Source organism: Pygoscelis adeliae, unplaced genomic scaffold (assembly GCF_000699105.1).
Source record: "Pygoscelis adeliae isolate BGI_AS28 unplaced genomic scaffold, ASM69910v1 Scaffold78, whole genome shotgun sequence".
NCBI lineage: Eukaryota > Metazoa > Chordata > Aves > Sphenisciformes > Spheniscidae > Pygoscelis > Pygoscelis adeliae.
Window position 1 is genome coordinate 2,978,669 of NW_008825409.1, and position 25,795 is coordinate 3,004,463.

At 40.5% G+C, this 25,795-nt stretch overlaps 1 protein-coding gene across 1 annotated transcript in view; it reads right to left on the bottom strand.

Moving 5' to 3' along the window:
• The window catches only part of FHOD3 (formin homology 2 domain containing 3), a 377,261-nt gene that overhangs the window by 70,349 nt on the left and 281,117 nt on the right, over positions 1-25,795 (bottom strand). Inside the window, exons 12-15 of the mRNA XM_009330482.1 lie at positions 24,157-24,282; positions 12,196-12,330; positions 8,767-8,817; positions 4,017-4,231 (exon numbers count right to left, since the gene is read on the bottom strand). Of these exons, the coding sequence (XP_009328757.1) occupies positions 4,017-4,231; positions 8,767-8,817; positions 12,196-12,330; positions 24,157-24,282 (527 nt within the window). The remainder of the gene's footprint in view (positions 1-4,016; positions 4,232-8,766; positions 8,818-12,195; positions 12,331-24,156; positions 24,283-25,795) is intronic.

The following is a 25,795-nucleotide window of genomic DNA, read 5'->3' on the forward strand; positions in this document are numbered from 1 at the left end:
TTCCTGAGACATTAAGAAGTGTGATGCCATTATAAGCAACATATTTTATTTTTTTTAAAAAACCCAATTCTTACACATATACAGTTCTTAAACCTAAATTGGGATTGCCAGATTCAGTAGTAGAGGTAATGTCTTCTCACATGCATATACTATTTTTCACACTTCTCTCAAGGCTTAGGTTCCTCGCCCCCTCCCACCCATTAAAACAAATGAGGGAATTGCAGTCTTTAAATGAGCAGAAGTTTTACTTGCAATTGGATTAATCAGGAGGAGGAAAACTGAATGTGGCTTTAAGGACTAATTTTTGAGTCATATGCCCATTTCTTTTTTCTGCCAGAACTTAATCTCTAAAAATGTATTATTGGAAAAAAAAGCGAAGATTCTCAGAAGAATGAAATCTCCCAAAAAGGCTGTGTAACCTCATCACTAAAAGAGACGGTAGCAGGGTCCCTCAATGAATGCGTAAAGATTTTGTCGTTTTGAGAGGTGGTGTAATCTGCATCTTCTGACATTTTCAAGACTTGGCCATGTAAAGCCCTAGCGACCTGATCTGCCATGATCCAATCGGATGTTGGCGATAGCCTTCTTTTGAGTGAGAGGTTACAGAGGACAGCAAGCTGCTCCCTTCTGAAAAACGTGGCTACAAACTTGTAATGCTATACAGGGACACGGAGGGAAACTACTTTTCTTTAGATACTCAACTATAAATGAACTCTGAAGCAGACACAAGATGTCATATCCTTAGTACCTGCTGATAAGACCTCAAGCCCCCAGTCCTGTAAGCCCTCAGAGAGAAAAAACATCCCTCCGGGCCCACATCTAATCCTCTGCCAGGGTAATAGATAAGGCAACCGCATCTTCATCTATTTTCTCTGCTCTCTACTTGGAGCTGGGAGATACATACGCTAAGAGTCTCTTGGGGATGCATACAGTAAGTCTGAAGATGGCTATACCTACCCAAGCCCTCTTGGTTCAATTTTTCAGGCATCGCTTAAAGTCTTGGTTGTTTTCTCCCTTCAGTTGCTCCAGCACGGGATTCCTCTTGCCGTGAATTTAGCAGGAACTCTCTCTCTTTCTCCACCCCCACCCCAATCTTTTCTTCCCATTCCTTGTGATGGTAAAAACTAGCACAGAGTGATCACTAGTAGGGAACTTGCTCTTTCTTCATCAAGTCAGAAATGATCTTTTTTTGTCCCCCTCTCCAGTTCCTCCTCTGACTTTCTGTACCGTGGTTCCTTTGGCTCTACGACTGGGGCTGCAATGGCCTCACTGCACTCTCATGCTCTGGTGCTTCTCCATCTGCCGAGATGCTTTCACCAGTCATACTTTAGGCAGTATTTGAACCTTGCTTAGCTACTAATATATTCAGAAGGTTTCCTACTGTCCACAATGTGCAGTTGGGTTGGCCTGCTTACTTCCTCAAGTGCTAAAAACGCTGCTCCTCTCAGAGAAGGGTTCATCTCCAATTCCTTTGTGGATTGACTTCAGAGATGTCTTGGTTATTGTTGCTCTCCTTTACTGCACACATGCACTTCATAAAATATTCTCCAATGAAATTACAAAAGAGGAAGTAGCTGCTCTGAAAAAAAAAAATTAAGTTCCATTTTGCAGTTATGGGACTGCCTTCATTTCCTCTGAATGCTATACCCCAAGTTTTACAAGAGTAAGTCTTACAAGACTTGATTACTTTAGTGGAACCAATTGTTTTATATGAGAAAACACTTCAGCTCAGTAAGTCCAGATTTTTATATTGAGTAAATATACTGAGACGTTTCACAGTGTGGGACAAAGTTCCACAGAAAAAATCCATTTCCTTCTTAAGCCCAGTAGATACTGGATGGCCAAAGGATACTTCAGCATAAACGGCATAAAATAAATCTGACTCCAAAAATCACTTATTGTTTTGCTAGTAGAGGAACACACTTCCCATTTCACTTCACGTTCTGAATTCTGCAGACGAATATCACACATCTCTTAACATCGTTCTTGCACAGTCTTTGGAGGGTCCCATGCACAGAACTGAGGAAGTGTTTTCCTTCTGCAGCTTTATCCTTGCTTGGGAAGATGGTGACCCCCATGTTCAAAGCAACTGCTTGGGGTGCAAGTAATCTGGGTTCTGTCCACGGCTCTATCTCAGCTTTCCTACAACTGGCTTAAGCAAGTTAATGCCTCAGTTTCTCTATCTATTAAGTGGGATTCATCACATTTCCTAAGGACAGTAGTAGTTGACATTTTAATTCATTATGGAGCATGAGGAACTCAGATAATAGTCTAGAGGCCATGGCACACAATCTATAAATAAGCCTGCCAGCTGTTGGCTGATATCCAATAACCTGGCCACCTCCAAATGAGAGAGCCTGCCCTGCCCACACGCTCTTTACTTCATATGACCTTTCCAATGCTTTTGGTAGGCCTGAAACAGCAGCCCTTCCTCATGCACAGCTCCCACTGAAGTATGCAGATTTCAGGCCCCTGTTCTGGTGCTGTCCTGGCCATCTGCCTGCAGCTGGCCTCGGCTGGAGACTTACCCTGCCCCATCCATATGTTGTCTCCTTGCAGTCCATTTGCCAGGCTTCCAGGTGCTGCCCTCTGATGCCTACTGATATTGTCAGGAGTTTTGGTAGAGATTTCCTGCCTACCCATGTGTTGATAGCTTTGCCGTATTCTGTCTGCCTGAAGTTGCCCCGTACACCTGCTCTAAATGTATTCTCCAAATGGGTTGTGCTGCTCCATTTCATACCACTTTTTTTTTTTTAATGCTTCCAGGAGAAATATGTTAAAATAATCATCATAAAAGAGATACTTGCTCCCTACCCAGCTCTGAAATCCTAATGGTGGAAAAACCCAGCTTTGCTCTAAAAGCAATATTGCACTCAAAAAAAAGGGCATCTGGATGTTTCTGAATATCAGTGTTACAGGAAAATATCCATGTTTTTTAAGTTCAAATGATTCCACTGAGACTTTTAAGGTGCCAGACAAGAAAACTGGGAATATAATTGGGAAAATATATAAACCTAAATTAAATAAACTTCACCTACTTAGTACGGTGAGGATAAACATATGCAACATTCAGTATTTGTAACTTTTTTCTTAAATTGCCTTGCTTTATAGCATGCTACCAGCCATAACACTCAATAAAACCAAGCAGTGCAAGTTACAAATGCATTAATCACCAATAGCACATAGCAGGAAGTCAAATCAAATAAAAATGAACGGTGGCGATAATTCACCCTCAACATGCATTCTAGCTCCCAATGTTAATGCAACGTCATGTGGCGCAAATAAAATCTGTATGGTGGGTGTTTTTTTGAGGACTGAAGGAGGGGTACATGATGCAAGCGGCAGAATGACGTGCACACACAAAAAATATTGCTCTGTACACCAATAAATTATATGACAGCAAACCAACCGTGCAAACACTAATTATACTTTCCTTTTTACTAATTGTCTGTGGTCTCTTTTAAGTCCTTTACTACTTGTGCTACAATTTTAAGAGTTTCTGTTGGTGTTAAAAATAACCAACACACCCTCCCTGCCTTCAATTCAAGACCTTTTCTGTTTGTCCCATTCAGCCTGTGCTCTGCTGGAAGGTTATTATAATCTTGGCATCCATCTGTTGCATTTCTTTTAGAGAAACCACATAAGCAAAATCTGTTGGCAGGAATATTGTTGGTTTAGTATTCAGTAACTTCTAATATACAAGGAACATGATGCTAAAATTAAGACCCTCTGTATGCTGTATTTTCCAATTATTCCATTCTAATAGCAGCAGACAATGATAATATAAATTATAGCAACAATTAGCAGTGTATTCTTTGCTTGAATAGACTAGAAGACATCCAAATCTATGGAAAAAAAGAGGAAATTTAGGAAGACAGCACGAAACAATATAATAGACCTTTTACTTTGGCACCTCAGAGGTTATATTCATGCACTAAGGCATCAAAACTCACTGCTAGCCTGAGAGAAACTGTGATAAAACCGCTGCTCTTTCCTCTTCCCTCCTTTTCACTTACCTTCTGAGGGCTGAGGGGTCCCACAAGGGGTGGAAGGGGTCTTCAGCTCTTCCTGGGACTCTGTGGATGCTGGGCTGACGCACTTGGGTACAGGCGAGGATGGGGCTGAAGGAGATCTCAGGTTCAAGGACAGCTCACTTCTACCTCGGCTTACGCTCCGACTCTTCAGCTCCTTCTCATACTCCTCCGCTGCCAACCTCTCCAAGTATTTGTATCTGAAAGTTAAATTCCAGAGGGTTTCCGTAAAGAAAAAGAAGTCTGTGGCTGATGCTTGTTTATGGATGAAACACCTGCAGAGAATGAGCTGACTTCCTGACACAAGGGGTACAGCACTAAACTGCCTGCCTGGTCAATCTGCCAAAAAACGCACACCAAAGTAAAGACTATTGCCCTGAAAAACATTAAATTGCTCATGACAAAACAAAAGCAAAAAACAGCAGAGTTAAAGAGTCCTTAGATATAGTATTGTGTCTGCATAGTCCTTCTCCTTTCGGAAGCATTTGTCTGTCCTCCTTTTCACCCTCCTCCTTCACCTCCTCCTCCTCCTCCTCCCAGCCCTCCCTCTCCCAAAACTAAAACGGGAGGGAAAAAAACCCAAAGAAAAAGAAAAAAAAACCCTCCAAAGCCAGAGCCCCTTAACACTGATGCAAATAGCCAAAGTCTGAGACTTGCTGCAAGGAGAGGAAAAAGGTTCAGTGCAGCAGACAAAAACAGATCTCCCTGAAAACAATACCAATAATAAATGTTTGGACTGACTATCTAAAGTCTCTGAACCTGCTTCTATTTGCTCTGAGAGCAATGCACTGGAATTCACTTTGTTCTCTCCAGAGTCTACAATGGAAAGTTTTCTTCTTTTTATTCTAAAAAATTTCTCTGCCGGACTCAGACATCCAATAGCTTGGACCTGACGTCACATGTAGTTTATTCATCAAAGTCACTTTAAAAGAACAAAGATACATCTGTTTTGCATTTTAGGCAGGCAGAACTCACTAACTGTTTATTAAGACCAGCTACCAATCATATTCTTCATAGTGTGCTTTATACATTTCGACCAAAATAACTTTGAAATATGTGCCTCTTCCAGATGTCTGCTAATTTTATCCACCATTATTTGCTAAGGAATAAATTCATGAATGCAGCTGGATCGGGCTTTAGACTGTTTGTCTTACCCACAAGTGAACTGTTAAACAGGTTAATCAAGACTACTGCTTACGTCCCTGAAACACTGTGGTCATCCTCCTATAACCCACTGTTGTAAACACTTCGTAACAGGGAACCCCTCTCCTCCCCCCTTCTGCCTCACTGACAGCCCAGATTAGTGTATGAGGGTGCATTAAAAGCAGGCAGGGTAAAGAAGTCAGCCGTATGTGGTAACAAACATGCTTAGTACATATGGTAGCCACACACGCATGCACATTTGCAAACATCCATATACAGCATAGAAACGTGTCTTTGAAGAGCAGTCCTTGTGTTTTCAGAGGCAATTTACTTTATTGCAAACAGCAATAATGAAGAACAAACTCATTTGCTTTTATTCCTCCAGAGTTATGCACAGGCTTTGAAAAAATTCTGCAAGAAAAAGAACCCCTACAGACTCTGGATGAAAATATAACAAGCCACATACTTGTACGGTTATAAAATAGGAACTGTTTACAGTTCTAACATGAAGCCAATTCTCGAGAATGATTTTTGCCTTTTCAATAGAGGAGAAAGCCTTTCGCTGGCATTAGCATAACGTTTTGTTACAGTTCATGAAGCCAGTCTTTCTTTTGACGTTGGTCACTTACGTATTGCGCCTTCCGCCTCCTCACAAGTGGAGCAGATGGGACTGCAGACTCATAAAGAGCCATTCAAATCGATCACTTAGCTCAAACAGGTACAGCCCAGCTGGCTGCTGCCGAGGAGGGTTTTGCAGTTTGCCAACAGACTACAACAAAGATCTGGATGGGTCCTTCTATAACGGGGGGAGCTACAATGTTTTATCGTCCTCAGCTCTTTTTCAGCTGCTTTAACATTTTAGCTTCTGTAGTTGTGCGCTGCACAGCCAACCAGCAAAGCAGAGAACTACCATCAAGATGCGCCTTCTCAAAATGTATCTGTTCATTATACTGAAAGAAAAAAGGGAACCAGAACAGCAACTCTCATGGCAGCACATCAGCATAACTAGTTATCAAATGGGAAGCCTAATAAGCAGATACAGCAATTTAACCGAGAAATAAAAATCATTCAAGAATCAGTTATTAACACTTCATACTTGGTAAATGACATTTATTTAGGTTATTTTTTGTTTCTGTCCAATGTCTTAACGATGAATGAATGCCAGCATCAAATACACATGGCCTCATGAAGACCAAAATCCGAGGAGTTGAAAGGATTAGCTACCACTCCTCTGCTGTAGTTTGTCCTTCGCTACAGGATTGACACATTGCCTCTGTATATACTGCCATATTCCTTTAAATCATGGGAACCTACAGACAGCGTCATGCCTATGCTGACTCTTCTCTGTAGACCAAGATCCAAAAGTCTGTGGGCTATCCATTTGGTATACCTCATGAACTTGACATTCCACTTATCATCTTCAAGTAGATGAAAATATCACTGAGAGTTCTTTAGGTCTCTGAGCAATGCCCTGAGTGTGACTTAAAATGTTTATGTACCAACAAAGTCATGGGGTTGAGAGCATCTGAGCTGTAAATCACACTAGAGAGGGCCTGGGAGATCACCTTTCTTGGATTTATTTTTAAATTACCACTGGAAAACACCCAACCAAGCAAAGTAAAAAAGGCCTCAAATCATTGAACAGCAAGAACATGTGAAATGAATGGTGCTGAGTTACACTCAGACCCCTTGAAACTGCAGGAATCTTTCTCCCTCATACTAAGGCCACCCCAGAGCCATTGGAAAAGTGGGTGCCTGTACTCTGGAGCTCCAGGGTGATGCAACAGTACATAGAATACTCCAAAGATCTGATGGAACTTAGACAAACCAGTACTTTTAATAGAGCCTTTCCTATGTGCTCAATATTATCTCCTTCTACTTTTCCAAACTGATACGGAGGAAACGTACAATCCAGATTTTAACTAGGATTTTAGCACCTTGGCTATAGTATTTTCTTACAGTCCATGCATTCACTTAAAACAAGTCAACATGCAACTTGCTATAGGAAATGAAACTTCATCTGGGCAAAGGTGTTTGTTAGACAAAAATAGTTACAGAAGGCCAGTGTAATGGACTACTGCTGCGAGACTTCTCTCGCAGAAGTTTTCTCCAATATTTATGTGCTGTCAAAGCAAACATATGTCCTTCCTCTTTATGAGGAAGAACTGATAGTTTAACGTTTCAGTTCAAAAGAGCCCTCAGGATAAAGACACATTCCTAATGACCAGTGAAATTGTCTCAGATTGCACAGCAGTGATGCCCTGCTGGCGAACACTTCCCCAAAAATACTCCAGTTTACTTCGCATATTGCTTTATAACTTGGAAGTGCTGGAGAACTTGCTCCTAATTTGTTTCAAATCTTGCTGACGAGCACGCTTGCTGTAAAAGGTTTTACCCAGCTAAGGTCAGTGTATGATGCTTATGGGCTCAGACGCGTTTCATTTCAGAAAATGCTTTAAACTATTTGTAATTGATTTGGCTGGAAGGACAAAGGAAAGCTCATCCACCTTTTCTTACTCTTAGAGATGTCAAAATAATTTTTTAATATCAGCTACTTCAGCCACAATAGATGAGACTTTAGTCTGCAGAAACAAACTGCCTCCTGTATGATGGTTTTGTGAAAAAAACCCCAACACCAAAACGCAGCAACACAACGATTTCCGAGATGGCTGCTCTCATACTTTGATAATGTAATTCCAATTCTTGACAATCCAAAAGTATCTCCAGAGAGTAATATCTAGAGGACCATAAAAGCAGAACTGAAGCAATCTGGATGATTTTTCATCTACTATTTGTTCAGTAATGTGCATATTTTCCAGGTAAAACCAAGAGCTCCCTCCAGGGTGTAATTACTAGTGGAGGCAGAGATGAAGCTACTGAAAAGCAAAGGTCTTTAGTCGAGTATTCCTCAAAAAACAGGCTTTCGTAAGCACATAGCTCCCAGCCTAGCCCAGAGTTTCTAAACTATTTAACTGAATTAAAAAAAGAAAAAAAAAAGCTCAGTCCCTTTAAATATGCTATTTAAATAAAACTAAAACAATGCCCCAATAATAAACACTGCTAAGATTTGTAATTTACTCACTGATGTTTAGAGAGACCGGCACAGAAAACTTGCCCCTGAAAGATAAAAATACGCTGGGAGTGGGTCAGAACCGTTTCCATCAGCCTGTGACTACAGTTTTGCAATGCTTGTGACCCCAATTTCCTTTATCCTCAGTTGCCTTTTCTGACCCTCCAGAAAGCTTGGGACCCACTGGGTGAGAAACACAGGCTTATTCAATTTATAACTATGCTAAATTTGGACAAATTTCTGAGGCAAATGGAGTAAGCTTATTTCCCACACAAATAGATAAAAGATAGATCATCAATCATTCTTATGCATTCCAGTCCCACTGCTCTTCATGTATTGCTGTGCTTACAGCTGGACTTCATTCTCCTCTTTAATGAAACAACCGCTGTCTTATAGAAGTCTTTTGGAATAAAAGTGTTCTGTGCATGCAGAGTTAAAAATGTAAATACACGACAGCTCCACAGTAGAGAATACAGGAAGTGCAAACAACCAAAGGGAAGGATGGATGCATTATGTACAAACCTCTCTTCTCTTGCTTGTCTTAGTTCTTCTCTTTTGTCTAAATAATCGCGGCTAAAAAGAGAATTCCAGTGAATTGCAGAGGAAACCAGAAGAATAAGGTAAGTAACAGAATTGTAAGTATAGTAGGAGAAACCAAGAGAAGTACAAACAAGCTGATCGGAGACAATGAAGGCTGTTGTCGACAGAAATTATTAGTTTGGTTTTGTAAAAAAGGCTGAAAAGTATGTGTGTACACTTATCCATGCATACACCACAGGTATGTGTACACCAAATATGTAGTTCAGAAGGTCATTACAAGTAATTATAAAAAAACCCAGAAAGTGAAGAACTTGAAGCACATTTTGAAAGCCGGTATCTGAAATTAGATGCAATGAACCAGACTTACCCATAATGAGCAGGCACATTAGTGGCTATTAAACCATTCCTCATTTGCTCCATCTAGAATGCCCCGAAACAGTGACTGAGGCACCTGGCAGGCTAGACCAAGGCAGGGAGCATACCGTATCGGCCCTCTTTCTAATATACCTTTCCTCATTGTGTTTTAGTTGCCACGGCTGGAAACGGGACAGTGGACTGGCATTACCGAGTAGGACAATTCTTTGGTCTTACAAGGTGCATGCAGGACCATCGGACAGGAAACAACCTTTCACTTCTTTATTTTTCACCCTCAGTTTTAGATACAAACCTCCCTCTATCTCAGCTGCCCCTCCCACAGCTCCTCAAGCAACTCGCATATTTAGCTTTTGCCAATTCAACTTTGCCGGACGCCTGAGCACTGTGATTTCAGGCAGGCCTGTCACATCCACAAACGTGGATGCAAATTTAACTTGGAGCACAGCAGAACCCAGTGAACATCCAGCCTGCCTCAATATCACAGCAAGATAGCTGCTTACAATATATTTTTAATATTTTGTTGAATCTGGTGGACAAAACTGATGAGACTTTCACCTTATCTGTTAGCTTCTTCCACAGCGTAACCTGTGAGTACCAGAAAGACTTTCAGAACTACTCCGTTTATGAATAAAACACTATTTTTTCTCTTCATATTGTGTCATCAAATGAATTACTTATCATCTACTATACCAATAGCTATCAAACATCTGCTTGCAAGTGCTCTTCAAAAGTCCATTAATAAGGAACCCACATTACTGTTTCAGGCTATCTCCACATCCTTTGAATCCCTGAACTGGTTATACTTTTATCATATTTTCAGAGTATTCTTTGGAATTACAATAGCTATGGGAATAACTCCAAGCGAAAAAAAAATAACATCTAGGAATTTTTCAGCAGGCAAATTTTAGACAGCTCTCACCCTTCCCTACAGCTGAAGAATAACCCTTGTATTTTAGGATATATTGTTCTGTATGTGCAACGGGTGTAACAGTCCTTCTGCTGAGAAAAATGTTCATTACATAAAGCGTTCCTTTTGCTAGCAATAGCTTATGAAGCTTTTTAACACTTCTCCTAAAACCAAGCTCTTTCACAATGGGTGATGCTCTCCTTTAAATTATCCTCAATTTGTCAATAATGGTGCCAGAGCCTAGTGCAATGTTCTCAAGGCAGAGTTGGAAAGAATGAGATAACAAATGAGTCATGATGGTAAATCCAGTACCGCTCACGGGTTTAAAGGCTGTGAATTGCAAGTGCTATTTTTAATCAAAAATACATCTTCAGAGACTGGGTTTCTAGCCAGACTGATGATACGATAATGTAATCCCAAGAACTCTTATGAAACTGTCCACGACTGTTTGCTGTGGCTTTGCCTTCCTCCTGCCAGACTGTTTAATCAACTGTGGGATGCTGACTGTCTGCAAAGTTTGGTGGCTTTGGAGACCCTCTACTCAAACACAAGTTATAACTTTTGGGTGACCAGGGAACTCAAATCTAGAAGATGAAAACACTGGGCATTGGAAAATTGTCTTCTTAAATATGCAACACAATCATGACGTTTAGTTAACCAGTTTCTGACTCTGGAGTAATGGGATGAATATATATATTTAAAAAAAATTGGCTTTTCTGACTTTAAGGAAGCTCTTTTAGTGACAGAACAACTACTGTAGCCAACCTCTAGTGAAATGTGCAGATCTGTTATTCAAACAGGTCAAGCTGCCAAATGTCCTGGTGGCTTTTTTGGTCTGGGAGTTTCCTTTCTGAAAGATCATGTTGGCTGTCCACGGCAGCCTGCTGCAGCCTGCTGATACCACTTAGAGGGAGAGTTTTTGGAAGAGGCTTGAAGACTGAGACCTGATTGTTTCTGTTTCAGGAGAACTTGGGCAGCTGTTGGCTGCCAAAGATCCTATTATGGTGCTCTTCCACCTTCCCTCCGCCTCTCATTTTCTTCTAAACTAGCTATCTTCTGGAGCCAGGAGAATATCTCCTTCAACCAACCAACCAACCAACCACTAGTAAGTTACTCCTTTTTCCAAACTCACTATGACACAGACCATTTCCACTTCTTACTGAAGAGATGATTACAGTGAAAACAATTCTGCATACTAATAAACAAGCTCACATGAAACCCAGTGCCATCTTTTCCATAAATACCAACTCTAAGGCTACAAAACATTTATCCTACCATTCTTTAGATTACTACATTATATCTTCTAACTACTAAAAATACGTTTACTTTCCACTCCTGTTTATGAGGAAACAAATCAGTTTCTTAGTGTACCCTCTTCAGACAGTAGGCAAACCACTTCAGGTATAGGCTCCTTATCTATCCTAAGCCCACTGCAGTCTTTGCTAATGCCTGTGATGGTACTTCCAGGCATGGATTTAACAGGAGGAAGGGTTTGTCTCTAACTATCCTCAGGCAGCACACTTGGGGATCCCACAGCACACAACATGTTCTCAGATGTGAAAACGGAGAGTCCTACATTCAGCTGGGGCCTTTGTCTGGCCATGGCTTCAGCAATAATTTTGATAATTACTTTCTGTCAGTTGCTGTTTCCAGGGGAAAGAGACACATGTTCAGAAAAGCAGGAAAAAGTAGTTTAAAAACACTACCATACATCCCAAGACAGCAAAACACTTTTACTTTGCAGAACATAAAAACAAAAAGATGTCTCAGTGCTGTCCCTTCCTCCCTTCTTGATACCTTCCTTCCATTGTTGCATCTTCAAACCCTATGCCTCACTGAGATTATACTTTGAGGAGTATATTAGCTAATAAAACCAGGCCTCTGCAGATATCCAGTCAGTATAACTGGCAAATACATACTGTCTTTAAAAATATTGCTGGTTTATTAAATGCCAAAATTCATCATTATGTGTTTAATATATCAGTTTTTAAGATACTTAGACCAAGAAAGGTATCTAAAGAGACACACAAACTATTCATTAATTCAATTATTTTGCAATTGAATGTCTCAATGATGTACAAATCCATCACACGTTAAAGCAACAGACTGAGAGCAAATTTGGTTCCTACTTGAATTTGTTTCTTTCTTCACGTTCTATCCTTTGCAACCTTTCTTCTCTCTCCTGACGTCGTCTTTCTCTTTCTGCTGCCAAGGACTCCTGGTGCTGCCGAAAAGATGATGTAAGGAGACCACCCAAAGCTGGCCTGCAGAGAAGAAAGATCAGATTTCTCAGTGTCACTTTTATTGATTATACTGGCAAAAAATGAGTAGCAATCATTCAGCAAGTAACATAATCCCAACCAACAGAATGACATGGCAATATTTATGTATGGATGCTTCAAAGCACTGGCTAAGTATCTTCTTGCTAAATTGATTTTAGATACTGTGATGAGCTTAAGAACGACAGATAGGGTAGGCTTCTTAAATTGCCAAATTTCTGAAGCACAAATAAAGTACATGTAAGAATTCTTCAGTCTATTTCAACTGCAATATTGTCTAAATAATTTTTTTTACTGTATAATCCTGTTAACTGAAAAGCTGAATCCTGTAATGGATTTTTGAAATTTTGAAGAAAAAAAAAAGCTGGAATATTTTTCCAGCACTTTCCAAACATGTTATGCAATGATGTTAAAAACAGATGTGTCACAAACACCTGAGAATCCTGTATACAGAAAACCAAAAGCAAAAGATGATGTCAGAACTGCCCTTCAGAATTTGAATGCTCTCTGAAGTCGGGGCATATTTTTCCTTTATACATTAACAAATTCTGTTATCATGATTTCCTCTCTGCATGTGCTGCAAGAGCAAAATTAATCATGTATAGGAACATATCAGTAAAATACACAGGGACAGCACAGCTAGTTATAATAAACATTAAGTGGCATCGAAATTGTTATTAAAAAATCAGAGGAAATGGGGCTGGAGGAGAACAGATGACCCATTTTCCTCTCCTTGCCCAGGGCAGGATTTAGTCTTCTCAAAGCATTCCTGAAAATTGTTTGTCTGACCTGCCTTAAAAATCCTTAATGATGGACGTACCACACCCATCTAGTGCTTAACTACCCCTGCCAGCAAGAAAGGCTTCTCTGCTGTCTAGCCTAAATTTCTTGTTTTGCCATTTAGACCCATTCGTTCTTGTTCTGTCCACAGTGAACAAAAAGAACAGTTTACTGCCACCCGCTTTATGGCTAAGCAAGGATTAGTCCGAAAGGGGACTTCCTCTGCAGTAATCTGACCACAACTATGAACTGGATGCTCCATGGTAGGTTACTGTAATGAAGAAGGCTCAACATCCCCATCAGCAATGCATATCAAACTTCTAGCTGTTGTTCAGGAGGCTGTTAAGATACATGAGAGAAGGTGAGTAAATGCCCAGCCAAAAAAGTGGAACTTTTTTTGTCAGAAATGGCAGCCTCTACAGTAAAGACTTCTCAAATATGTAAATGATTTTTTATTTGAGATGAAACAGCTTCAAGTAGCAAATACACTTTAAAAAAGCTACATTTATATTCACTTATAGTTCGGTCTTGACACAGATTTTTTATTTCTTTTACTGCAAGTACTACTTTGGATAGGAGAGTGGCTCCTCTCACACATCTTTCCCCCAACATGGTGGTGTTGGTACCACCAACCTCTCACATGGCAACAGAGTGACCTTAGAGTAAACATGTCTGTCTTTCCGTCTCTTAGACAGGAAAAATCTGTATTGTACAGGGTGGCTTTATACAGATGTAAATGTATCCACACTGATTGAATTAGACTGATAAAATCAAAAAGACATAACTCATGTAGAGCGGTTTCTGTGCATTGTTGTAACGTGAGTTTCGCAATGAAAGGATTAATGAGAGAAATAGATACTGCCTTTTCCGAAAAGAAACTAAACCCTGTCTAAAGGAAGGTTCCCAAACCAGCAATGCAAACCTGAATAGATTTTCGTTATTTTTAATAACTCAGACCCTTTCCCTTATTTATTCACATGCCCTATGGCTGCACAATGTAGACTTTTAGTGTAACAGCACCAGTTCACCAGTGAAAACAGGTGCAGGAGAAGACAAAAACATTAATGCAAACTTGTTGTCTCTGAGTGTCTATGTCTGTGCGAGTGGGAATGCCACAAAACATAGCCATTTCAGCCCCACTGGCAGCACGGCAGTATGAATATTATTTCAATAATTTCAATAAATTGAATTTCAATATGTCATATCCCACCCGCATAAACATTACATAAGATGGTATAAAACTTGATATTCTGTAAGCCTCCCTGCTGGCACTCCTCCAGAGCTACAGTATCAATGCTGGATCTCACTCAAACCCATAAAAATCTCTAACATGCCTCAGCGCTAAGAAAAGGGGAAAAAAAATCCCCAAACCCTGACAGTCGTGTAGTGAATTTTCCCTTGAACATATTTTAAATTTATTTTAACCTATGGCCTTTTAGTGCATGTTGCAGGAGAAAGCTCTCAGCAGAAACAGTGGCACCACTGTGCCAAGATTCAAGAACTAGAGCTCCATCCCTGTGGTAGCATGAAAAAACATGGCAATAAGGTTGGATATATTGTCAGAAATTGCTCTAGGAAGGGGAAAACTAGACAGTGCTTCCATATGAAAACATCTGGAAATAAACTGGAAGAGATGCAAAAAGAGGATCCTTACCAATTCTGTGCTCCTATCTGTTCCGTGTATTTAGCTTGCTATCCCACCCCATCCCATCCCATCCCATCCCATCTAGCTGCCCTGAAGTATGCAAACTCTATTTGGAGTCAAAGGACATTATGACTTAATAAAACCCGAAGGAAAATTAAGGGGAAGGATGGGGTGATGCTGAGAGACCAAAAGAGTGATTGTAGGTCTGCACAGCATCTAGCAGGTTGGAAACCTTCAGCTCTGACTAAGCTCTTTGGGACTCCACAGTAAATACACGTTCTTATCCAAGGGATTACAGGGGAATCATACGGATTTTAGTGCATGTTGCAGGAGAAAGCTCTCAGCAGAAACAGTGGCACCACTGTGCCAAGATTCAAGAACTAGAGCTCCATCCCTGTGGTAGCATGAAAAAACATGGCAATAAGGTTGGATATATTGTCAGAAATTGCTCTAGGAAGGGGAAAACTAGACAGTGCTTCCATATGAAAACATCTGGAAATAAACTGGAAGAGATGCAAAAAGAGGATCCTTACCAATTCTGTGCTCCTATCTGTTCCGTGTATTTAGCTTGCTATCCCACCCCATCCCATCCCATCCCATCCCATCTAGCTGCCCTGAAGTATGCAAACTCTATTTGGAGTCAAAGGACATTATGACTTAATAAAACCCGAAGGAAAATTAAGGGGAAGGATGGGGTGATGCTGAGAGACCAAAAGAGTGATTGTAGGTCTGCACAGCATCTAGCAGGTTGGAAACCTTCAGCTCTGACTAAGCTCTTTGGGACTCCACAGTAAATACACGTTCTTATCCAAGGGATTACAGGGGAATCATACGGAGATGTGCAGCTCAGTCCTGCAGATGGGATTCTAACCTGACCCTGCTAGTAAAATGTCTCCACATGCCAAAACACCTTGTTTGGAGGTTTGATCTAGCACAGTTTGGCTAGTGTTGCTCACTCGGCTAAAATTTGCAGATGTATGAACAGCAGCCTCACAATCTAAATAAAAGATCCACAGCCATATAGCCAGAAAAAAACCCAATGTCTAAGAACTGAAAATGAACATCCATGTGCCATATTAATTTGCCACCTCTTGGAAACTCATCAAATCAGTAATAACTACCCAAAACTTGGTATTTCCCACTGGTTATTTTATAAGTCCATACTTCAGCTGAGTTACAAGCTACAGTATAGCGTCCACACACATACCTGATTCAATTCATTTGTCCCAAACGCAGTCAGTTCTGGACTGCCATATTGCATACAACAGTTTATTGCATGAAATGGTCAAAACTAACAGTCAAAGCTGCGAGAAGGTTCTGTTGAAACAGGTTATAATTAAACAGACAGGAATACAGCCAGCTGACTCCTTGTGTGGCACCGACTTCTTAAAACACAAGTAGTCAGGTTTGGCGTTTTCAGTCACATTTAGAAAAGAACAGGCAAAGAAAGAGCACTGATATTACCGAGTTAGTGGTCGCTTAGTGGTTAGATCCTGCACTGTCCAGCCCACTCGACCGGACACATCTCCCCTCCGCGAAGACCACACCTCACACCAGATGCTGAGACCGTTTGCCTTATGAAACCTCATAAACTCACAGCTTCACTGTTGTTATCAAACACTGTAACTCAACTGGTGTTTGGGTGCATCAATCCTGTTTTTAATGTGAACTGCAACTGTAAATGAGCACATTTTAGTATCTAGCAAACTCTATCCTTAATGTGCTACACGTGCATAAACTAAACCTGGAGGAAACAGGTGTTACTTTCAGGGTGTACAGACCTGTACAATAGCCAGAAGGAAAGGCAAGCGGTAAGAGTTATTCCTCAAATATTCTAAACACTTTGAAAAGGGATTTGTCTATGTTTGGTTTGTCTGTAAAATCTGTTTTTTTGTCTCTGTATCCCCCTGGCAATAAGGCTTGAAGTAAACGTTCCCTTTCGCTGAACTCATACTTGAATTGCAAATGGCAGCGGGACTGGCCAAACCAGACGACGGGAAGGCTTGGGCCGAGCCTTCAGGTAATTTTGGTGCTTTGATGCTGTTTAAAGGGTGACAGTACCTTCAGGCCTCAGGAATATTTAAGTCTTACTGCCGTAGGCTGCATTTTAAAAATGGGTAAGCAAGGAAAAGGCTAAAAAAAAATCTGGCATTGAACCAAAGGTGGTAAGAGATTTTAACAGAGAAGAGTATGTGAATACTCAATGAAAGCATAATAGAGTGATCACTCACAAAACGGGGTTATAGCTAATATATGCCAGCATTTTAATGTTGGTGTCATATGTTACCAACTGGTAATATCAACCATTTGTTCAATTCTACAAATACAATCCAGAAGGAAGCTTACTCTGACTACTATTTTTAGTCTCATAGAGAACACAACAGTCCATTCTTAGTAGTCTTAATACAAAAATATTAAGAAAAGCTTTCTTCTGCCTGCTGTTAAAACCAGCAAAAGCTAAACAAGCTATGTCATTACACTCTGATACCAGAAAGAAAACACACAGCAAGAATATGTCTAAGTCTGGGGATTTGTGCATATAGCTCCACACCACGGCATTGGGACCTGGGGACAAGAGGTCATTAGTTTCTTATCTTGTAGAATAAAAGCATTAGTTTCTTTTCTTGCAGGAAAGAGCAAAGAATAGGAAAAAAAAGAAGGAAAAAGATGGCAACAAAATGATACACAGGGCAAAGGATACAAAGCCAAAACTCTTCTGAATAAAAATTCATCTAACCTGACCTACTGCATTTAACAGAGCAGTGAATTAGTAATCATTATTAAAAACAAAAGCTCAGGGAGACACAAGATATCTCATACTTTTTTGCAAGTATGTCACACTTATTTGCACTTATTTGCACTTATTTGCAATTTTCTGACAAAACGCCATCACAGACTATATATTGTGAAAGGGAATATGTGACCTGAATTACTCTAATCTTGTTGGAATTTGAAGAAAATATTTCTGTCTTACTCTAAGCCACTTTGTTACAGAAAAATAGCAATTATCAACTTCAAGTGTTCTTCATTTGCGTTAACTCTGAAATATACTTCTTTTGTGGCTGTGTTTTCCTCCGTTAGTTGAATTTTAAAAATTTGCTAAATGGAAATGGATATTTATAGCAAGAATACAAAATACAAATGTATATTTTTAGGAGCTAAAAAAAAAATAATTAGCAGATGACTTATGAGAGGAAATCCTCTTAGGTCATAAGGTTAACATTCAGGATTTTCTTTAATGTAACAAGGGTCAGAATAATTAATAACCTTAATAAGGAAACACTAATTACCCATTTTTCTGAAGTGCTCCTGCTCCAGCAGTCATGGGAATGCTACAGAGAGGGAACAACGGTCGGCAGCTCCTACTCAGGCCTTAAGTAACTCTAAATGTCTCTTGGCTTTAACAAAATAAATCTGCCTTCCAGCTTAGAAAGAGACAAAAGAGGAGGCAAAGCTGCCAAGAGCCATATAGCTTTCACAGTTAAAGAAACTCTCCGTGTGTTATGTCTCCCTACATGACACGGCAAATTCAAAAGCGTGTTGATATAAGATTTTGCAAACAGACTAAACATTACTTGAGGAATCTTTACAAAACTTCTCTCAAAAATAAACACAAAATTGAGAGATAAAACTACTGACTAATGCTTCCTTTGAGAATGAAACTTGAGAATGACCAAGAGAAGAATTGATTCACGTTAGATTTTTATTTGGCCTGAGGGGCTACATAAAATAAAGCTACAGAGGGGCAGAGCCGCGCAGAGCCAGGGCAATGCACAGGGACTTTCTACATACACGCTCCTCTCGCAGCCTGACGTGTACAGGTTTTACATTGTGTTTTCTGTCTTTCTCCAGCCTGTGGCTTCTCATCCTCACGCGAGTCACAAATCGCCTGGAAGTGGCTTGCAGAGCCCCCCCCTGCCCCCCTGTAGATCCAGGCTAAGACACGTGTCCCCTGAACATCAGCACAGTGGGTACCTGGGGGTGACTGGTGCCCTCCACGCGCATTGCATGTTCGGCAAGCCACATGTTGCAGTCTGAAACCATAACCCGGCTCACGCTTTCTGTTTAAACATATGACCTATGATGAAGCCTACAAAGCTGCAATCAAGAATACTGCTTACACAGTAGTTCGACAAGCGGCTAAGCCAGTGTAAGCCACCGCTGCTTCCCAAATTGTAAATCATCAAGTAATTCCTAAGGTCGCTTTTCCTCTTAAAATCTCAGCAATAAAGTTGAGGCTTTTGCCCTGGGCCGCTATTATCAACTACCAAGCTATCCCTTCCTCATTATGTTATTCAGAGTGAAAGAAGTGCTTGGCATTTACCACAAGAAAAAATAGCCACAGTCTCTGGTCTGAGAGCCCAGAAGTACATATTAAGACATGCAGAAGATGGTACAGGCAGAAAGAATAGAAAGCCAAGGAAAGAGGAGCTGTTCCTGGGAGAACAGCAGCTTTGTAGGCTGTATAGTGGGTTTTGTTTCATAGGTTTCTTGTTTTTCCTTACTGCTTAACAGCTGGAGTGAAGTAACTCCAGAGTGCAGACTAGTGATAGATGGCTAATGAAAAAAAAAGAACCTGCCAAGAAGCTTCATCCAGCAGCACCTCCCTGGTGTTGTCCATTACAGGGACCTTTAATTTTAGTAGAAAGTCTAACTGAAAAGCTGTTTAGCATTCTCAAGCAGGTTTTTGGGGGTTTTTTTGTTTTGTTTTTGAGAGAGACAAATTTGAAAAAAGCACCAGATTGCCAGAAAACCACTGTTTCAGGCACCTGGAGAGTGAATAAAACTCAGAAGAAGAGTATTTGCAGACTTTTGTTGCACTTCATGTTTACGCTTCAGGTATGGTGTTTAAAGTGTCTTTAAAATCAATGGAGAAAAAATCACCTATGATCTAGTCATGCTAAGCTCAGTGTCTGTGTGCACCTATTGTAGCAATAAATGCTTGAAGGTACATTTCCTTTAAAAGATATATAAGAACATGGAGATAAACACTCAACATCCAAGGCCCTGCATCACGGGAGCCCAAGGTAACGTACTGCTGTAGATCATAAAGCAAGTAAGACAGAAAACAGGTTAAGGGATGTGAAACACATTTGGTCTTTCTTAAGTCTATTTTCTACTGGTCTGGAAAAGTTGGGAGAGTGCATCAAACAGGAATAATTTGCAAACACCACAGCAGGCCCTTACCAAGCTTGGAGATTTGGAAGAACCTCAGAGGGACCAGCCAGAGGTGGAGACTAAGTTCACACTGACTGGCCAAGAGGATCCAGACGTGCAGGTTTGCAATCTGAACTTTCTGGCACTTGATTTAACAGACAGAGGGAAGAGAATGGGGACCATGAACTCCTGCTCCCTCTGCACACAGTGCCCTGAGAAGAAGGCTTTTCGAGCTAGGCTAACTGCACTATTGTTTGACTATCAAGCCCAGTGGGAACCGTCTCCTGGCAAATGCATCAGAAGAAACCTACCTTGGCAAACGCACCAGCAGGAAACAAAGGATATTTTTCTGGCAGCGGAATGAATTAAAACCGGTGCCTAATTCAGGAGCTCTTGCCTTAGAAGTTAGACTCCTTCAGGGTCTTGTCTAACCATGACCATGACCAACAACGTATACACTTCACCACCAAAAACACACTATGAAGGGGTGTGGAGCTTTCCAAGTAATGAGTTTGCTGTCTAGCTACAGATTCCAGGCTGCAACTTTCAATTTCAGTGACCATCTTAGATTCAAAGTCTGATATTTCTGTTTGCCTAAACAGAAATATCCTAGGTGTGAGCACAAAGCATGGAAGTATAGGAGAGTCTTACAACACTTCCTTCCCCCAGGCAAGGCAGCAACTCAGAGGTACAGAAAAATGCTTTTCTCCCTGGTGTGCTCCAGCCATGACTTGCTCTTCCCTTTTGTTACCAAAATTTATGAGGTTAAGAAATTGAGATTGATAATTTTTTTTTTTCCTGTGGGAATAGGGGAGAGAGTTAATTGGTGATTTAAGCCGTGAAGAGTGGGAGCAGTATATTTATGGAGTAAAGCAGTCTCTGGCAGCTGAAGACAGGAGGTCTGGGTTATACTTCTTCTGCATTAGGAGCATCTTTCACAAGCAGAGAGATATGAGAGAACCAATATACCCTTTCTTCTCTCCCAGTGAAGGGCTGAACAGAAAGTGCCCTGCAATTTTCCCTCCTTCACGAGGATTCCCATGGCTGCAATATGCACTTCAGAAGCATGGCTCTCCACAGGGGACCCAGAGAAATGAGAGAGAACAACAGTATTGCAAGAAGTTGGCAAAAGCCTGCGGCTGAATTTAGAAACCAAGAAACAGTCAAGTAAGCCTTTTCTTCTGCTGTACAATCAGAAATATATACATTATGTGGATTTCAAAGAACAAAATCTAGTTTCTTTTGCACTGCAAAAATTATACTGCTCTTTTGGATTCCCTACTGATCTTAGCCAAGGAGGGTTTTAAAAGTATGAATGTCAAAATGTCAACCACACTGCTTCTTTCCACCCAAGTTGTAGCTCTTGTTTACATAAGCAAAATGCAGCCAAGGGTTTGAAAGGCCTGTCAGGGTAACTGAATGGAGCATGAATAATTTTGCTGGGCACTGCTCTAAATGCTGCTTCTTCCTTCCTCCTCATTCTCAAAGGTCAGATAAACAGTACCAGGAACTGCATCTAAAGCTCTTCCCTGCATGATAAAAGACAGGGATATTTCTGTGGAGTCCTTGGATAACTGCAACCATAAGCTGAAAGCAGAAAACTCACCTTGGAGCTAACCATAGATACGCATCTGCTTCTTATCAAGTGTCTTCCTCTCCCCCCCTCATCTTTTAACTTTTTTTTCTGTTTGAATCTGTGTAAATTTTTACCATCAGGAGGTAGGAAATAACGTTTACATAATCAAAGGCAAACACCATTGACAGAAGACTGTGAAAACTTCCACAATACTTTCCACTAACTAATTAGCGCCAAGCGTTGCGTCATGCACTACACAGCCTACTCTCCAGTGAGCAAATTTCTATCCATCGATCTCTATGTGGGCATTTCTGCAACCCATGTTTTTCACGAAAATGAAATAAAAGCAGGCTTCTGCCCTTCTTCAAAGCAGTCACGGCATTAGAGACTGTTGAACTATACATCTGCAATGGCAGTGCACCCAAAAAGAACAAGACAATGCAAAATGGCACCTGAACCTGTAAATTTAATTATCTTTCGAGAAATAACTGCATCTATTCTGCAGGCAACATGCAGCTGTGGCATACACACGTTTCACACTTCTAGGAGGCTAATATACAAAAAGCATCAGGCTGTAACATCCCCTCAAATATAAGAATGCGGAAATCCTGGTGAGTTCAAGTACCGTGAAAAACAAGCTGCACATTTAAACAAGAGGAGAGAGATCTTTATCACATGAGGTGGAAAGCGGTAAATGTAACCTGAGGGAAAGACAGAGATGCAACTCCAAGCGCTGCGTTCAGACACTTAGAACGTGTAAGAGAGATCTGATAGTTGAAGGCAGAGCACTTTCCAGTTTCACAGGGAAAAGCAGAATGAGGTGTAATGGCTGGAAGATGCTGCTAGACAAACCAGCCTCCAAAATATGAAATATTTTCCTAGCAGTGATGATAAATACTGAAATGTCTTCCAGAAGAAGTGATGTGCTGCCACTTGAAAACACATGAAGGTACAGGGGGCTTTAATTTAGCTTCTGTGGGACCCATTCAGGTCACAACAGATGATTACAGAGCTTCCCTCTGGCCTGACTCTCCATGAATCTGCAAATTTTACAGCTTCATCCTGTGGGGCCAAGGCATTTTGGCTCCAAACCAGCAACGCACTTACGTGCATGCTGCAATGAAACTTGCTTCCTTTACTGGAGCAGGGCCAGCGCGATCAACCTCTTGCAGGACAGGCCCAACTATCTTTAGCCATCTCAGTGTTTGACCACTTTGGGGTTTCTTTGCTGCAGTGGCAACAAGAAGCTTCCAACAGCAAGGACTTAGAAAGCTGAAACTTCAAAAGCAGCGGGATACCTTTAATTCTTGCTTATCTATTCTGCAAAGGTAAAAGGGGGTGAAAATGCCGGTTTAGAGTTCTTTATTATGGTTTCACTCAGCAGTAATTTAATTCAGATTAGGAAAGACAAATCGATGCAAGTTACTCTAGGAAGATGAGCAAATGAAAAACGATGCCTTTCTCCAAAGACAAACTTAATGTAATTACTCACTTGAAAAAAAGGATTAAATCAATACCTCATGGCTAGAAATACATGCATGCTGGAAAAACCTAACTTGAACCATTCTGAGTAGTAGACTGGAAAGGATATGAGGCATTAGGTAGGTTCAAACATATATACATACACACATAAAACATATATACATGTATTCTATACACATACAGAAATATTAAAAAAATCATTAATAGAAATAATTGGAATATAGACAAAGGACCCTGAAAAAGCCTTCAGTTCAAAAAAAGGATGGGAGATGGAATTTTTACAAAATAGAGGCCAACCTGGCAACAAACAATCCAAAGCCCATCTGGCCTAATTGGAAATTATTTAACTAAATTATTATATTAAATTATTTAATTAAATTAATTAAAAACATCTACGTTTCCTCCTTAAACTCAGCATGACAATCTTTGAGGCTGTCATTTACTTTCAGGTTGTAACAGTCAGTTAATTTCTGGTGGTCCAAATCCCTTGCCAAGAAGAATTTCCTTCATGTATCCATAACATTTTCCTATCTTTTTTCCTTCCCTAATACCTTACATAATTCAAGAGTATTTTGATTATTCAAAATACTGCTTTTTTTGTTGTTGCTGGTGTGGGTTTTTTTTCCTTTTTTTTTTTTTTTTAAAGTGAGCTGATAACTGTTAGGTTAGTATGAGTTTCCTGTACCTACAGCAAGAAACTTTTTGCCCCTGATGAAATACAATGACATATATCATGCATTTTCAAGGAAGGACAAAATTATGGCCTAGAAAATTCTGAACTAAGCACATTTCCAAGATTTTATAGTTGATTTAAGATGACAGAAGTGAAAATGTATCTGTCTGAATTTGGTTTAAAAAATGGAAAGAAATAAAATGTGCTTTAATTCACCTTTTAATACTTAGAACAGCATACGTGTGAAGCAACTGTTTTATCCATTTAAGTGGAAGTAGAAGAACTGGGATGGAAATACATCCAGACCTTAACACCAAGTCAGAGAAAGGCTTGAGAATGAGTGGGAAATGAACACGTTTAGATTTTTGTATGTTCTCTTTCCAACATTAGAAAAGATGTGGCTACAAGATACTTCCAGTACCCATTCAGAACAGCTTACATTTATCTCCACCCTGTCTACAAAGGAACTGTTGTCAAAACACCGATTAATTTACAAACCTGTCAGATTTGATCTCTTGAGGCGGCGAGAGAGTTGTCCCATAACGAGAAGTCGGTGTTGTTGGGGCACTCACACCAGAGTAAGGTCGCGGAGAAGAGTAAGAGCTGCTGCTGTAGCTATTGTATCTGAAGCATTGGGAAGGAAAGTAGGAGAAAGGGAGAGACAGAAATAGATCTGTCAGCAAGCAGGCATGAAACAGTAAATCCTCTTGTTTAGGGGGTGGCGGTGATCCCGTGATCCCATACCCCAGAACTTCTCAAACATCCAACTTCTGAAAATATTGCTCTAATCCCAGCTTCAAAATACGCAACCTATCGTCTCATTTTAATATCAACCATGTCACAGACATACTTGATTCAAATAGTGAGCTGTTGGTATGGAAAATAATGAGAGATTAGAATGGTCCTCCCAAGTGACAACTTGGAGTGGGAATACTTAAATTACCGCTCACTTACTCAAATTTATTAGCTGGTTTGGGAGCCGATACCCAGCCATTAGAAAAGGGACCAAACCAGTCCGAGTCAGCAGTATTCATATCTAGTGAAATTAAGGAAGACAACAGCGTTCCTGAGACATGATCTGAACATGGACGTCCATGATTTGCAAATGTTTGTGTTATAAATGAAAAGCATCCACATTCTTTTCGATTAAAGCAGGCGGTATTTTCTTTCCCTTCCCCCAACATAAGCCATAGCTCATGTGCCATTTCTTACAATGTCTGTAAAAAATCATCACCATGGTTAAAAAGACATGTCTCCGGAAGCATGGCTTTAGGAATTTCTACCAGCCATTCCCTGCATTAAAAAAACCCAAAACCTGCTTGACTTCAAGGTGAGCTTGCGGATCAAAGAGAAATTGTTTCCAGGACTCCTGGAACGGCCACCTCCCCAGAGTCCCTTCTATCAATGTTTTCATCCTGGCTCCCGTACTGAATAGAAAAGGCAGTTGTGTTGCTTTGCTGTGCCTTTTAACCATTGCACTTAAACAGCATGTCAAGGAGAGATTCCCGATTTGGGAAAATGTTAACATTGCTGTTTGAAGATGATACCATTTTCCCACGTGGAAAGCGTATGATGCTCTGTAGGTAAGCACTCCGCAAGGCCAACTCATCCAAACGACAAAATTCAGTTCAGGAAAAAGGGCAACATCATTTTCCTTATTAAAATTCATAAGATATAATATACCCTCCTTCACCGTATCTTTTCTCTGCTGCTGCTTCTCCCACACACATCAGCACTCAGTAATTTCACTCAGCAATTTTATTTGAAAGGGCTGGTTGGCTTCCTTCAGCTCCATTTAGCACACTCATCTAGCCATGCAAAATTTCATTCAGAGTTTCAAGCTTCATTCCTTGGGGTACAACAGCATCGCTGCCTGCCAAGGCCCGTGTTAAAATCAGAATGGATTTCAGTTAGGGGTTTTTATAATGGACGGGATCATGCTTTAGAGAACATGCCCCCTTTGGCAACAATTCCAGGTTTATGTTTTAGAAAACACCCCACCACCACCATCTATTTTTGAGACACCATGCTGACTGCCCAGGAACAGGGGAATAATTTTGGAAAAAAGTGCTAACATGCACGTTTCTGAGCTACAAAAGGAATTTTGCAGAATGGGAAATCAGTGCCTTCCTGGCAT